The sequence below is a fragment of the Danio rerio genome, chromosome 23 (genome assembly GCF_052040795.2).
Source record: "Danio rerio strain M-AB ecotype USA chromosome 23, GRCz13ab, whole genome shotgun sequence".
Classification (NCBI taxonomy): domain Eukaryota; kingdom Metazoa; phylum Chordata; class Actinopteri; order Cypriniformes; family Danionidae; genus Danio; species Danio rerio.
This window is the reverse complement of record NC_141043.1, coordinates 30578175-30595106: the sequence shown is the minus strand read 5'-3', so window position 1 is coordinate 30595106 and position 16932 is coordinate 30578175. Positions and strand designations below refer to the sequence as shown.

At 37.0% G+C, this 16932-nt stretch overlaps 1 protein-coding gene across 9 annotated transcripts; it reads left to right on the top strand.

Annotated features, from left to right (window-relative positions):
- The first annotated feature begins 304 nt into the window (after positions 1–304).
- troap (trophinin associated protein) lies at positions 305–15339 on the top strand. Of its 9 annotated transcripts, none has more exons than XM_087307280.1 (16): positions 305–427; positions 607–681; positions 4338–4557; positions 6978–7140; positions 7556–7686; positions 7845–7893; positions 9333–9472; positions 11299–11362; positions 11676–11809; positions 11906–11972; positions 12050–12117; positions 13580–13678; positions 13761–13868; positions 13955–14243; positions 14338–14507; positions 14591–15339. In XM_087307280.1, the coding sequence occupies exons 2-16, from the start codon at positions 626–628 to the stop codon at positions 14663–14665; spliced, it is 1833 nt and encodes a 610-aa protein (XP_087163406.1). In that variant the 5' UTR covers positions 305–427; positions 607–625; the 3' UTR covers positions 14666–15339. The 9 variants fall into 9 exon arrangements, with proteins under 9 accessions (XP_087163406.1, XP_087163405.1, XP_087163402.1 ...); XM_087307279.1 differs by having other exon boundaries at positions 14335–14507; XM_087307276.1 differs by having other exon boundaries at positions 6978–7464.
- Positions 15340–16932: the final 1593 nt, after the last annotated feature.

Sequence of the window (16932 nt, the reverse complement as noted above, 5' to 3'; positions counted from 1 at the left end):
TTTGGACTCAGGGGAACACCCGGACGAAACCCAGAATATCCACCCAGAATATCCACACACAAATGCCAACGGAATCAGCCGGGACTCGAACGTCTTTCAACTGTTCATAATTCTATTGTGCGCCAGACGCCGGTCAATATGGAAATAGAGTCAACAGAACAAACGGAAGACGTCACGTGATTTAAAGCCGCATCTTTGTTGCCATAGTATTGTGGATAGCAGGGAAGCGATTGGCCGATGTCACATCTTCGTCAGCCAGTCACGATGCGCGCTTTTTACAAACTACTCCGGAAGTCAACATGTTAGTATTGCTTTGGCGAGCGTTTTCCCTGGGTCTGTGGATGGAGAGACGCTTGAGCTAGAAAGTCCTGTAGCTTGAAAACAACATTAAATAAGCTGCAGTTATTGCTTCATTTCTGGTCTCCTGGTATGTATGTATGTATGTATGTATGTATGTGTTGTAAATTTGTTCGCCTCGCGACTTATTCGCATGGAGCTATGTGTTCAGAGCCTATGCTGTTACTGGTGTTGTTATTACTCTGTTTTTTGATTGAGCGGAATTTGTTTCAGCATTTTATGACTACTCACTATAGTCGTTTTTAACAGGCACTGAACCACTTTCGAGATGTCGTCCTCGAACCCTCTGCGAGCCCAGAACAGAAGCCAGCAGGATCAGACAGGGTGAGTGTGCATCAGGCTGCTCCATCCACAAACAGCAGTGCAATTATTTGTTACTATTGAAATGTATCTTAAAATAAATACCTCCTTTTTAGTTGCATGAAAACAAAAACTACGAAATACAGCAGCCACAAATGTATCAAAATAAAATTCTGTATTTTTCTATTTTAAAAATGCTACAAAATACTTTTACAAGTAAGCATGAACCTTTATTACAAACCTTACATCAATAGGCCTATTCGATCAATCCCTTTAGTAGTAAATGTGAAGTAAATCATATTTGATAGCAACAGCTTTTCTCTGAGTACGTTTTAGCAGATTCTCTGCCACCTCGTTCACCTCTATTGGTGTACATGAGTAGATATCTATGCATATTTTACTCGTCTCTTTTTTTATTTATTTAGTTTTTTTTTTTTGTACAAAATTCATGCAAAAAGCATACAGAAAGCCCTGTTCAATGCAGATAATGAGTTTAAATATAGTACTATATCTGTTGATTATGTGTCCATCCATTGTGTGGCCAGTAAAATTGATATAATCCCTGTATAATGTTTATTCAATCTCTTTACATTTTTATATTTTACAAAGGGGATAAATGAAGTGTTTAAGTATTTTTTTATTTTTTACATTTAAAGATTTACAATGACAAAACTGGTATATGTGTCTCATTTCGTCGTATACAATAAAATGGCCATCTATTATGTAATCACCAATAAAAAAATGTAAAAAAGTCTTTCAAGGTACATTCTTTAAAAACTCCCATAGAGGATTCTAGAAATGCCAGAATTCATCAAATTTTTTATGCAAATCATAAGTCAGTTTTTCTAAGGGTAAGAAAATGACAATCTGATTAATCTACATATTGACCGAAGGAATGTTAGGTGAGGACCACAGCAAAAGAATACATTTTCTTGCTAGATATGTACTAAAGTGTAACACAGATTCTAGTCCATGACTAAGGTGTAGAGCAGTTTTACAATTCAAAAGATAAACAGGTGGAGATTCAATTTAATTCAATTCACCTTTATTTGTATAGCACTTTTACAATGTAGATTGTGTCAAAGCAACTTCACAGAATATTATAGTAAATTGAAACCATGTCAGTCCAGTTTTCAGAGTTTAAGTTCAGTTCAGTTTAGCTCAGTTCAGTGTGGTTTAATATTCAATACTGAGAGTCCAAACACTGAGGAGCAAATCCAACGATGCTCAGCAGTACGGGTCCCTATCCAAAAGGTTTACTTATAATCTTCTGAACTAATTTGTGTATTTCTTTCCAGGATGTCCTAATCATGTCACAGTCACAGAATACTTGCATCACAGTACCAACATTGAATTTGCATAAAACAACATTGAGAAACATTAGGAAATACCTTATTTAGACAAACTGGTGTTAAATAAGTTTAGTAAAAGAAATAAAAATTTTGGTCATGGTTTGAAATCGTGGCACCTTTGAGAAATATGCCAGAACAGACCGAAAACCCTTCTTCTTCATTAAGATATGTTCCACAGTCTTGAAGCTTTTAATTTTTTAAATATTTTTTCCACAGCATTTTTCATACGGCAATTTTTTTTTGTAATCGAACTCTTCAATAGGCCTGCTTAATGTAATACATGATTTCAGAAAACTAAAAAACTCCAGTTTTAGTAATTTCCTTATGTAATTTCCATATTATTTCTTCAAAGCACAACTTAAAAACATGATATCTCAAAATAACTAAAAATGGAGTTATCAATTTTTGCAAATAAACTCTTCAAATATATCCTGCTGGTGCCATATAACCCGGGTCAGGTGTTTTTGACTAACCTATATAGACTAAATTGCTGTATTATTAAATATAAGTGTTCCATATATTGTCCCACTTTGACATCTTTAGTCAGACATCTTTTCTCTTCATTATATACTGCTTGAAATTTAAACACCCAGTGAAGTATTGTAGGTATCGCCATGATGTGATGCATAATTTTCTTATGTAACACTATAAATACATTTTCTGTTCTAATTTCAATTCTAGGCAAATAACTGAGAAAAATACAAGACACTAAAGTATTTTTATACTAAATATTAATCCATTATCATAAACCCCTGAAAATACTATTTTGTATTTTAAATGCGTATTTTAAATGCATGTATCATAAATACTGCCCATCCCTGGTTACAGTCTCATCTTCGTACTTGATTAAGATTATTTATTTCTCAGAGACGGTTTTAAATTACAATGATGTTATTATAAAATAAGAAGATATTCTGAAATATTTCCCCATGACAATGATGTAGTTTATCAGTTATATTTGTGATAGGGACAGTTCACCATAAATGAAAATGTCCTCTTCTTCAGGTGATTGTAAACTTCTTTTTTTCATCTGTTAAACACAAAATAAGATTTTCTGAAGAAAGTTGGAAAAAAGCAATAAGAATAGTAAAATGAAAATACTATTGCAGTCAATGGCAATTTTTTCCCCCAAAATTCTTCAGTATACCTTTCTTTGTGTTTAACAGAAGAAGTGGAGGGTGGGTAGAACTTTATTTTTGGGTAAAATATCCCTTTAAACTTCAGGATTCAAATTCTCTGAATGTCCTTAGAATCTGTGTAAACGCTATATTTAAGGCAAGATATTTTTTTAAATCAGCAATTTAAAATCAGTTATCTGTTTACTATCACAGTTTTGATTAATATTTAGAAATGTTTAAAACGTTAAAAAAAATGTAAAAGCTTTAAATGTGAATTTTTATTGTTCATTTTATTGATGGCACTTTGAAATGCAAAGCAAAATTAATTCTCGTAGCTCCTGAAAATATACTGTGGTAATTATGCAGCTAAAAATCTTGTGCAAGAAACTGAACTCTGAAACCGACACATGAACATGCTCAGCAGTACGGCTGTGGATTAAAGGTAATAATGCTGTAAGTAGTTTTCAGTTCAGTCCCTTAAAATTCTGGTTGCCAATGACTTGACTTCAAGGACCATTGTGTCTTCTAAAATATTTTACTGAGAAAATTAAGTCACTTATGTCCTGGATGGCCCACCAGGAAAATTACAAAAATTAAAAAGAAGATACATTTTACCTGTTGGGCACTGTAATATTATTTCAGAGTCAGTGAGGCAAATTTACCCCCAAATTCTCATTGCTGTAACGGATATGGTATTGTCTTTCTTATTGTTTAAATTTATAATTAATTTAGTTAATTTGCTTTAAGCATATTTTTGTTATTCATTTATTCATTCATTTATTTTCTTTTCGGCTTAGTCCCTTTATTAATCTTATCCAGCATATGTTTTGTGCAGCGTATGCCCTTCCAGCTGCAACCAATCAATAGAAAACATCCATTACACACTCAATCACACATACACTATGGACAATTTAGCTTACCCAATTTACCTATATAGCATTTCTTTGGACTTGTGGGGTAAACTGGAGGAACCCATGTGAAGTCGCAAACATGGGTAGAACATGCAAACTCTACACAGAAATGCCAGCTGACCCAGCCGAGGCTCAAACCTGTGGCCTTGCTGTAAGGCGATCGTGCTACTCACTTAGCAACCATGATGCCCTTTTTGATTGAAATAATCAGTCTAACTAAATATATCAACTTTAACTCTCTCATTTACAGTGATGCTATTGTATTGATTTGTATCATTTATTATTTTCCATGTCATTAGGATGTTGAAGAGTCAGGATTTGAGGACTAAACCGAGTGCTTCCTCCATGAAAAGAGGATCTGAGAATCTGGATCCCAGTGCTTCTGCTGAAGCTGGAAAGGTTGTCAGTAAACTAAAAGGTGTCAGCAGACTTCCTGTCCTCGCAAAGTCTCTGCAACCAGCTCTAAGTGAACTTTCTCAAAATCCCAATCATAACAAATGGGAACAGAGGCCTCTTGCGGTAAGCACAAACTTTTCTTATCTTTACATAAATTTATTTTATGTAAAGATTTTATGTAAAAATGTACTATAGTATTATAGTATTTAGGGATTTAACTTGTGTTAAAGAGCCCCTATTATGCATAAAAAATGTCATATTTTGGTTTTGGGGGTCTCCAACAACAAGCTGGCTGATATGCCTTCAAGGTCAAAAAACACTTTCATTGTCTTATAATATGCATTTATTTTTACCAAATTATCCCAACAACTCCGATATGATTCGCTCAGCAATTCATTTGTTCCTAAATCCCTTCTTAGCACGATGCTAAACTACACTGACTGGTGGGAAGACCCAGTCTGTTGTGATTGGTCTACTGCGTTAAACGTGAGACAGTGATTAATGGCCACCCTGGCTTATCAACAATTTTGAAGTAGTCAGAGTGCATGTGTGAGCCCAATGTAGGAGTGCATTAAAGCAATGCAGTTTAAAACCAGCATATTGCTCTATTCTTAACCATGACACACATTCAGTTTTAATCCACACAGTGGCAAAAGCTGAACTATTTTGATTGACCGCCGCACATGTGTAGGAACAGCTGACGCTGGCCATAGCAATGACAAACGGCAGAGGATCGCGAGCTCACAAACGCATTTAAATCCCTACACAAAGCGGCACGTGCTGCATTTGTTTTTTCAACATGGTTTTAAACGCAATATGAGAATATAAAAAGGTAATCAGTACAAGCGATTACAAGTAACAAAACAATAAATACATAATTTGCAAGCTACAGAATAGGAGGCAACCATTTTAATTGCACTTACACTTGTGAGATGGAGGAATAATCTGATCCATGAACTGTCTACTGTAAAGTTTCTGTCAAGCTCTGACTAAATCCCATAAACATCAATAGTCTTTTCTGATCATTCATTTAACAAACGTCTGACTAAACCCTTGTTTTAAGCGTGTAGATTGCTGAAGCACTTGTCAGAAAAATGACAGGAACAGCACAAGGCTGGGGCTATGATGCTGAGTTTATTTTTGCAAAAATAAACTTCTACTACTGACTCTTCACAGCCTCATGTTTGGATAGGGAAAATAACGCTTACTTTCCCTCACACTTCAGAGCACAGCGTCTTTGCAACATGATTCAACCTGGGACTGCTACAATGTTTGTCTTCTATTTTCTTTCTTCAGTGTTTGTGGGCGGGGCTGGGGGTTTCAATTTTTCCAGGTCTGTGTGCGCAGGAAATAGGTGGAGCTTGAGTTCCGTATTGACATCACGCCGACATGGCTAAAGACCTGTTACAGTGGCAATTCATTCAAACCAGTATGAGTCGACTCTTTTATAGATCAATAGTTTTAAACACGGTGCACATTCAGATTTAAACATTAGCTTGATATTTCACCTCACTTAAAGCTGTTACACACTGCATGGAAGGTCATTTTCAAAAATCCATAATAGGGGCTCTTTAAATGTTTTGCTTGTCATTTAAATTGATATTTATGTTAAATAGTGCATATATATTTGAGATGTGAAAGCTTTAGTACTTAAATTTATTTCAGTTAATTCTAATCTTCTTACATGTTTTAATCCTAACCGTACGTTCACACCGAAAGCGGCGAGAGCGTCCAAGGTCGCTCTGGCCGCCCTGGCGACAACGCTGTCTGCCTTCAGCTCCGGCGGCGAGAGCGTCAAAACTCGCTACATTGATCTCGTACTTAAAGGAGCCGTTGCAGCATTATCAGTTACATTCCTGCATAAGACATGTTTTTAGCGTGAAAATGTTGCGCACTTCTTATCAAATTCATATAACAATGGAAGATCAAGTTGCATGTGGTGTGGCTTTGCTCTATTTATCCATTATGTGTCCATATGTCTGAAATATCCTGAAGCAGCAGTACTGTTTTGTACTGTCACATCGCGTGAGATTCCCGCTTTTTAAAGATAAATTTATATAACATTGATGAACATCATTAACTCGCCAGTAACTTATATATTGTATGTTCCTGTAAGAAAACATTGTAAATAATTGGAAATCCGGCGACCGCAATAATCAAACCCTTGGGAACAACTGTGGTCGGAACCAAAGTTCACTGGTCTGTGTTCCCTGAACTGCTATCAAGCGGTGGACGTCTTCATTCTGATTGCTTGCCGCCGAACCGCGTCATAGTTCATTACCATAAAGTTGACTTCATTTCAACTCTCCTCGACGCTCACGCCGGCGAAGACGCGCCGCGCTGCTCCTCGCCGCCTATCGCCGCCGGCTCTCATTGAAAATGAATGACTTCCGGCTACTTTGACGCTGTCGCCGCTTTCGGTGTGAACGTACGGTAACATATCCCAGTGAATATTATTTCGTTTCAGTTACCAAAAAAGATTCCTTAAAGTTTAGTTAATCATAACTTTGCCACATATTGCTTACTTTTCCATTCACCCCCAGGGTAAAGCTCAGAAAAAAAAGACCTGCACCAAACCTGTTCCTTTCAATTTGTCCCAATCACGGACACGCATTCAGAAGAGCACAGACGTTTCCCAAGGAAAACCACCCTTGATGCCTTCAGCTCGACTCACAACTGCGGAAAAATTGAGGGACTTAAATGCAGGTGCTAAAACTGATACACCGAGCCATAAAGCTACCACACCGGGTGTCCTCAGAACTCAGGCAAACAAGTCACCACGACTGCAGTCTTTCAATAATGTGCACTATAAAAACTCCACAGATGGTCACGGATGCTACAATCAAACTGATTTAAGTTCACGCTTAGATTGCATTCATCTTTCACAATCAAAGCATCCTGAACACTCAAGCCATTTATCAAAGGCGTCACTCAGTAAAGTAGATGTTAATTCTGAAAATCAAGCACCAAAGGATAAGCACTGTTTTCAAACTGTTCCATCAACCGCACAAAGCCATGTAAGCTATAAAGGTGAGTGGCATAACTTCAGATTTTACTTATTGTGTCAATGAAGGAAGTTTTCAAATATATAAACTTAACAACAATTAATGTATGAGTGCAGGATCTTCGCAGAATCTATCATCAGCTGTGCACAATGTCTTCTCACGTGAGGGATTGAGTGCTGTTGGAGCTCAATGCATGATGCCACGTTTATCTACCTGCCCTTCTGGACCAGGAGCCTCTAATAATTTGGTTAGAAATAATAGAAAAGCTTAGTTTTTTGACCCCCTTATTATGTGTTTATGATGTAATTAGTATGGTAATGTAATAGCAAATTATTTGCTTTAGATAGATTTTTTTTTTGTTTTGTTTTGCAAGCTAGCTGGTGCTCATGTATTTTGATCTTTTAGCCTCAAAGAGTTTTGAAGAAGACCCATCATGGCGTTGATGCCACTGCAGGTTAGTTCACCTTTAAAGTGTCCTTGCTTAGCGGTGTTTACAACTGGTATTAAAAGGATGGTAAAACCCAAAAATATAAATAAGCTCACTATTATAGTTATTTAATCACCCTTGTGTGGTTTTTATACTTTTATGAGTTTATTTTTTCTGTTGAACAAAATAAGATGTTTTGAAGAATGCTGGAAGCTGGCATCCATTGACTGCAATAGCTGCCAGCTTCCATCATTTTTCAGAATATCTTCTTTTTTGTCAACAGCAGAAAGAAACTTAAATAGGTTTTAAACAAGTGAAGGGTGAGTGATTGATGACTGAAGTTCTGTTTGTAAAAGCACTTCCACTATTAAGCACATTTTGTTTTTAACATTTTTTTCCAACTGCAGTTTTAGAGTTTTTAGCAAAAATAAATAGTAAAACCTCAATATAATCTAATACCTCCTGTATGCATTTCTCGCCATAAAAATGCCCATAGAATGGTGTTAAACAAACACAAACAAACAAACACACATCCACTTTTGACCACTTCCAGAGGTCATGTACACTCACCAGCCACTAAAGTGACCTTATTTCTAATCAGCCAATCACATGGCAGCAACTCAAGGCATTTAGGCAGGTAGACATGGTCAAGATGATCTGCTGCAGCTCAATTCAAGCATTAGAATGAGGAAGAAAAGTGATTTAAGTGACTTTAAATGTGGCATGGTTGTTGGTGCCAGACAGGCTGGTCTATGTATTTCAGGACTGGCCACTGCTGACCACTGTGTTTTCACACACAATCATCTTTATAGTTTACAGAGAATGGTCTGAAAAAGAGAAAATATCTAGTGAGCGGCAGTTCTGTGGGCGCAAATGCCTTGCAGAAGACCACACCGGGTGCCACTCCTGTCAAATAAGAACAGGAAACTGATATTATTCGCACAGCCTCACCAAAATTTGACATTAGAAGACTGGAAAAACGTTGCCTGGTCTGATGAGTCTTGATTTCTGTTGTGACATTCAGATGTAGTGTTAGAATTTAGTGTCAACACCATGAAAGCATGGATCCATCCTGCCTTGTATCAACAGCTCAGGCTGGTGGTGTAATGGTGTGGGGAATACACTTTGGGCTCATTGGTACCAATTGAGCATTGTGTTTTTGCCAGCTGAGTTTGAAAGATCATACATACAAAGACGCAAAGAAAGAAACATACATACAACCTCTAGAGTCGAGACCTTCTCATTAAGTCATGAAAGTTGTTGAAAGTGGACAAATGTGTGCGTGGATTAAAAGACCAGATTTAATATAAATGTAATTCTAATCTGATTATGTACTTATGAGTATCTAGTATCTACTTATGAGTGTGATTTGATCAACCAAAAACACATTTTGATACCAAGTGTAAACAAGGCCCTGCTGCTCTCACTTATCAAAGAGGTTAAGCTTTTTCTTTCTCCTTTTCAAGACAAGGCTGGGCTGTTTTCCCCTGACCCATCAGCACTGCGTAGTATTCTACAGAGTGATGGAACTAGACTGGCGGAGCACACTGGAGCAACACCCAGAGTATCTACTTGTCCCACTGGCAGAGGAACCTCCATTTATTCTGTGAGTCCACTCCATAAACATCCATTCACACATTATGAAGTATTATGTCTAAATTCAAGCAGAATAAGTGTGCGTTCACACTCGGCAGATTTTATTCTAATAAAATTTATTCTCGTCCACTTGCTCTCTTAGTGCCGTACATTTGATGGGTGTATATATTTTTTCTCTTTTATCCTAAATAGTTAAGCTTGCGCAGCTTTCAAGTTGCCGTATACAGACAGACAACTGGAGCTTGTGCACGTGGACATTGTGTGCAGACATCCACAAGTAATTAATAATCTCAGAGACATGAAATTCAAAATGTTTTACTTAAAGGTGCAGCAGGTGTTTGTCTTCAGAAACATTTTTTGTTGTGATGGTTGAACGTTTCTTCACATTCCAATAGTAATGATTTAAGTAATTGATCCACCTGTATTTATATATATATTTATTTTCTGGGTAAGGCATAAGACAAAAAAATGTTTGTCCAATTAAAAAACGTTGAGCCAATAATACTCATAATTCTGATAAGTAGCTCAAACTGTCCAACAGTAAATTTAGATTTAGATTTGCACCTCTTGTTCACGCAGATCTGCTGTTAGAGCGTGTACACACACAGCTCATTCATGTGCAGACAGCGGTAAAAACTAAATCCAAGCGGTTTGGCTAAATCCAAACTTTTTCAAACCCTGAATCATTATTAGAGTTAGTTTTGCACACTAGAGAAAGGATGACACCATGGCTGAAGTATTTCTGTTTGACAGGTAATGTTATGTTTAAAACTATTTTAGTCATGCAGAGCTGATGTAGATTGTGTTGTTTTTCAAATAGGTTTGCATGAACCGGAAGCTGCGATCATTTTTATTTCTTTTTTTCTTTTCTATTGTGAAGTAGTTCCTTGAGAAAAGGAATATTAAATGAGAACGCAGTGGACATGGCTTTTTTTTCTACTGTGAGCTGATTGAATGTAATAAAGTAGGCATTTTATTCAGAGAGATCGGTAAATGGGTTTTGGGAGAGGTATTACAATTCAGCCTTCTCACCATTTCTGTTTGTTGTCATAGCACTGTCAAAACTCACAATACTGACAAACTGACAGTAATCTGCCCGCAGCTAGCTCTCACCAACTCTCACATAATCACCCCCTGAAGCTAAGCAGGGCTGCGCCCAGTAAGTACCTGGACGGGAGACCACATGGGAAAGCTAGGTTGCTGACCGAAGTGGTGTTAGTGAGACCAACCTGTGGTCTGTGTGGGTCCTAACGCCCCATTATATTGATGGGGACTCGATACTGCTCTGTGAGCTCTGTCTTTCGTATGAGACATTAAACCGAAATCCAGACTCTCAATGTTCATTTAAAAAAAATCCCAAAGAAGTAGGGGTCTAACCCCGGCATCCTGGCCAAATTTGCCCTCATGTCCATCATGATCTCATAAACATCCCCATATCATAATTGGCTTCATCACTTTGTTTACTCTCCACCAATCAGCTGGTGTGCGGTCTGGCGCAATATGGCTGCCGCCGTGTCATCTAGGTGGATGCTGCATACTGGTGGTGGATAAGGAGATTCACCCCAAAAAATTGTAAAGTGTTTTGAGTGTCCAGAAAAGCGCTATTTAAATGTAAGAAATTATTATTATTGTTATCATTAATCTGTGAATTTAATTGAAAATAGATTTGAATTAAAAGTGCATTTTCAGATTTCAGGTTTAGATTACAGGGGTAAACAATTTAGTTTTTCTTATGTACAGATAAACTATTCACCACAAAACTAGCAATGTGAGCTAACAAAAGCAGTATGTTCAGTTTTGGTTTCATGTGTACATTAAATGCTTTGTTCACTTCAGGCTCAAAGAGTGCCGGTAAAGAAGCCTCAAACAGAAGTTTCAGCAGCAGTAAAAGCTCCTGCAGGTATCTTCCAAATTTCCCATCAAATACATGTATTCTTAATGAACATATTTATAGGTTTAATTTATTTCTGAACATTATGAATGAAATCTCTTATGGGAATCATTTGATGCGCTCTTTATTGTGATGCTGTGTGTGAACTTGATATTATAGAGAAAGTGCAGCTGGTATCAGTCTATCAAAATCATTTAGAAAAAAGCAATATCACTCTTTCATTATAGTTCAGTGTTTGTTGTATGTTTGAGCAGCTTTCAGATCACGTATGCTCTTTTTATCCTGATGCAAATGTTAAGCCAGCAATAATGTCTCCCTTTAGGTAGTGCTGTGTCCTTCTCCCCTGACCCCGCAGCACTGCGTAGTATCCTGCTGAATGAAGGTGTGAGGGCTGGAGGAGCAACACCCAGCAGAGTTTCAGTCTGTCCCACCGGCAGAGGAACTTCCATTTATTCGGTAAGTCTGATCAGAGGGATTCATCTTCCAGTCTTGTGCTAAAATAAAGGAGTTTTAAATCATGTAACTTTTTATTCATCTTTTTATCCATCTCAGGCCCAAAGGGTCCCGGTGAAGAAAAATAAACAAGAAGTCATGGTGACGGCAGCAGTATCATCTCAGTGTATGTTTTGCTCTTCAGTGTTTCTTTATAGAATGCTTTCATCCCCTGTAGTGTCACTGTTTCTTTGTTGTGTGCAGGTCCTAATCGAACACCAGTGATGAAATGGACACCGCAGCGAGTCACAAACACTAAACCACAGTCAATGGTGAATGAAATATTTAACTCTATGTTAGTATGTAGTTTTTATGTTAAAGATGTGGTCCACTATGATATGATATTTTAAACTTTAGTTGCTATGTGATGTAGCTGTGTGAACATAAACAACATCTCTGAATCCAAGACACTCTAAGTCCAATGCAAAGGGAGATATTGGCTTTTACTGAGTTGGCTCAGCAAAGCTTACAGCAAACGAAGTTTGGGGACTACAAAAAAAATACATCCTGGTTAATGATGTCATAAACCCTTCAGGTTACGCACATACGCCCTGCACAGCGAAGGGGGATGACCAGAGGCACTGTAATGTTATAACAGATAGGCTTCCTGGTGATGTGGAGCTGATCTGCGAATCACAGCACATTATGTTAGCTGACCAATCAGAGCCTCTTGAGGGCAGGTCTTCAGAGGAACTAGGAAATATGATAGTCATTTTCATGTTAGCTGAGTTGCTGTATATAATCAAAGTAGGATATATAAAGAAATAATTATCTACAAGTGAAGCATGAGCACACATTGCTTTACACCCCATAAACACAGCCAAGCCTTAAAAATAGACTCTGTACCACCCCTTTAAGCATTGATTATAAATGTCTTTTATATCCTTGATTTTGTTTTTTCAGTTTTTTTTTCTTCTTCTTTTATTTTACTTTGTTTGTGGATTTTATTTATTTTTGCATCTTTTATTTTTATTTTTTTTTATTTTGTTGATTTTTGTTGTTTTTTTTTCAGTTTTTTTTCCTAAGTAGCATTTTTGTTTTGTTTTGATGTTGTGAATGTTTTTGTAGTGTTAGGTTGAATTTGTTTAGATTTTTATTTATTTATTTATTTTTGCTTGTTTTTCTTTAATTATTATTATTATTATTATTAATATTTATTTATTTTGGCATATTTGTCAGTTTAGTGTGTTCTGGGTCCCCCAGTTTTTGGGGGTTTCTTTGATAATTTTTTTTTATTTCGTGTGTGTGCATGTGTGTGTGTGTTTGTGTTTATTTGTTTATTTGTTTGATTGTTAGTTTGTATACTTCATTGTCCCCTAAGGGGGAATTTTTTGTGGACTCATGAGCATTTTAGTATATTATAATTCTTTTCACTTCATTCAAGGTGCATTGTTCATATAGAGTCTGAGGGCTGGTAAAGGTTTTTAGTCCTAGCAATTCTGAAATTATTGAAAGGTATTGATTTCAAATTTACAGAAAGATTGCCATAGCATTTAGATAAACCAAATCTGATAACACTCTCGCAAACTAACTGATACATTGATGCAACATTTTCTAATCAACACCATAAAAACACAATCTACACAAAAAAATAAAGCCTTTTGAGTTTTTCACAGATCCAATTAACACGAGTGTCCCAAGAAAGAGACTTATCTATGTGCTCTCCTTTGTACATTTCAATTTGTTTAGAAATAGTTTCTATCGCAAAATTACATTTACTGTTTCTAATTACAGAGAAAGCTCTGCACCACCCAAAAGATGTCCAGTTTAAGGGACTCGCCGGGTTTTCTTGGATCTCACGACCCCAGCCCTGGTACCTTGATGTGCCAAGAGGTAAAACAGGCTCATTGTAATCTTTTACTTGATCTATATTATAAAGATTGCCAGGTTAACATTGACATTTGATTGTCAACAGGGGGAAAAGGTTGTGCAAAGGTTATTTGAAGAGCAAGAGCAGATGGATGATGACCAGACAGACCAAAATGGCATTGCTTCCCAACAGTTGCTGAACAGTCACCAATCTGTATGATTGTAAAGCACAAATGTATGCAATACTAGTCATTTTTTGATGGCTTAGAAGTGACCTCACATCTTCCTTTCTATATGCAGGTTGAAGCCAAATCAACAGTTACAAAAAATTCAGACTCAAATCTTCATCACACTAAGAACGAAGGCAAGAAAACAGCTCAGCCGTTCATACAAGCAGCACACAGAGGGTCCGTCATTGTTTTCTCATCAAGCCAAAGACTTGTATCAGAACACTCTCAAGATAGACTAAAGACCCTAGCTGCCAATCTACAACTCTGTGAAGATCGGCCTACATCTCATAATGCAGCCCAAAGCAATGGATCACAGATCAATCCCAGCGTAGACATGACCAAACAAAGCCAATCGAAAGGTGTTCAGAGCCAATGCAGTTTTCAAACATTCCACAAGCTGACATTTTACACCTCCAGAATACTTTTAACCATTTAAATGTGTTTCCACAGCAGCTATAATACAGTCTAGTGCTGTATCTGCTCTGCGGAGGCGTCAGACTCCTCTGGAGGAGATGTTTTTGGATGAGGAATGTGCTACCTACACCTCTCGCCTGCTGTCCTGCCCGCTGCAGCCCCGCTCTGGAAACCCAGTGGCCTGCACACTTCTGTTTCAAGACTCTACTGTGAGTGATCCTTCTGATTTTTTGTTTGTTTATAAGCCCAAATGCATCTCTGTTGATGTATGTCATCTTCATCCTCTCGACAGTGTTTTTTACCCATTGGCCTGTCCTCTCCTGTACGTCTGAGTCCAGTCCTGTCCAGTGGTTCTATCAGAGCATAAAGCCAGATGTCCCACAACACATTGCACATTGAGTGGTGCCACAATGGCATCTGAATACATTTCCTAAGAGGATTTATATTGGGGTTTTTAAATGATTAGTAAAATAAGGTTCGTGGTTAACACCATTAGATGTTTTGTTTTATTATATAAATTACAAACACACTCTAAACCAAAGCATTTTTGTTTTGTTTACTTACTAGAAACATACGTTTACGAAATATGCATAATGTTTTTGTGTGTTTAATTTGTGTTTTAAAGCAAAATGTTGTATTGCAAAGCATGTTTACCACAGTTATTTTACGGATAAATTGTTAAAACCTCAGGAAAATCTCAGTGAACCCCAAAGCAAGTTATTATTTTGGGTTTTGACGTCATTCCTGCCTCCACCTCTCTATTTCTTCAATCAGTCAGTCTTTGTTTAGCCATGCAAGACTGTTTGAAACAGTATTGCTGCTTGCACTTTTGATAAGAAAAGTTGTACAGTTAGATAAACAATCTGTCGTCATTTACAAAAGCAAGGCTTGGATGGATAATTTTCAATGTTGAGCAGACGACAGACTGCAAGTCTGTACATAGAACACTTTTGTTATTTTTACACTGAACTTGTCGCTGACAGGAAACACTGTGTGCTTGTCTATTGTGTAAAGTCTGTAATAAATCTATATATGAACACATATTTTACATTGCTTTTGTGTCATGAATTGGTTCAGTCATTCTTTTATTTTCCTGAAACAATCTGCAATAAGTTTGGAGATGTACTTCATGCAATCAGTTATAGATCTAGGGCAGTGTTTCTCAACCCCTTTCCTGGAGGACCAGCAGCTCTGCACATTTTCCGTGTCTCGTTAAACAAACGTACCTGATTCAGATCATCAGCTCATTAGCAAAGACTGAAAGACCTGTGATGGGTGTGTAAGATAAAGGGGACATCCAAAACATGCAGTGTTGGTGGTCTTCCAGGAACGTGGGTGAGAAACACTGATCTAGAGCATAGGTCTCAAATTCAATTCCTGGAGGGCCACAGCTCTGCACTGTTTTGCTCCAAGCTGATCCAAGTAATCAAGGTGTTCAAGACTTTTTTAGACTATTTAGCAAGAATGAGTTGGAGCTAAACTATGCAGAGCTGCAGCCCTCCAGGAATTGAGTTTAAAGCCATTGATCTAGAGCAGGGGTGGCCAACCCTGTTCCTGGAGAGCCACCTTCCAGCAGATTTCAGTTGCAACCCATATCAAACACACCTGCCTGTAATTATCACATGGTGTTCAGGTCCTTATTAATTGGTTCAGGTGTGTTTGATATGGGTAGCAACTGAAATCTGCAGGAAGGTGGCTCTCCAGGAACAGGGTTGGCCACCCCTGATCTAGAGATTGCTGGGTAAATAGATCAAAAGAAAAGGTTAAAGACATGCATAATACATATTGATGGATATATTTAGAGTCAGAGATCCCATACATTATAAAAATCCTAAAAAATAATTAACCAGTTTGAAAAATGAGAGAATGGAATTGGCATGGATCCATTTCTAATGTTTAAATATGTTTTAAAGCATTTGCTCATTCTCTATTATACTATACTCCTCTCTACCCTCTTTATATTTACTTAAAAACTATTTATTCGAAGTTATTTGATCCTCCAACATTGCCAATCACTTTTCCTAACAATGCATTTCTAGTATTCCTTAATATGACCAAATATGGCTAAATAGCTTACATTGCATCCCACTCATCATAATTGCATTTTTACTATTTAGAATTTAATTATAGAGCTCTGATTAAGTTTTTATTTATAACAATTGCAATTAGAGAGCTCTTTCAGTACTAGTACAATTATGTTTAGAGAACCCTCTAATTCCTACTAGTAAAAATTGTATTAGAAAGCTCTCTAATCAGAATTTTTGCTGGCAATTTAATTACAGAGCTCTCTAATTCATTTGTTACTGGTAAGAATGCAATTACAGAGCTCGCTCTCTCACTCTTACAAAGGTCAGCACTATTCTTTCTATTGACAATTAAATTCAAGAGCTATAAAAGTGGAATTCTTAGTAGCACTCTAAATCGTTTGTTAACGAGAATGCAATTGCAACGAGAACGTCGAATGCATTTGAAGCTAAATTGGCTTGCCATAGAACTAACGTAGGGACTTGGACGAAACGTGGTAATTTTCTCGAATTCAAGTTCTATGTTAAAACAAAAAAAAGTTGTTATTACTGATTTTGGACAGTCATTTTTTGATAGTACTTATTAACCAGTTCATTAAGTCAGCACATT

Excerpts from the sequence above, each read along its gene's own strand:
- troap (XM_087307275.1), top strand. The coding sequence starts at position 626 with ATGTCGTCCTCGAACCCTCTGCGAGCCCAGAACAGAAGCCAGCAGGAT. Across the intron at positions 7,465-7,555 it reads AAGCCATGTAAGCTATAAAG|GATCTTCGCAGAATCTATCA; the intron begins GTGAGTGGCATA and ends GTATGAGTGCAG. Across the intron at positions 9,473-11,298 it reads GAGGAACCTCCATTTATTCT|GCTCAAAGAGTGCCGGTAAA; the intron begins GTGAGTCCACTC and ends TGTTCACTTCAG.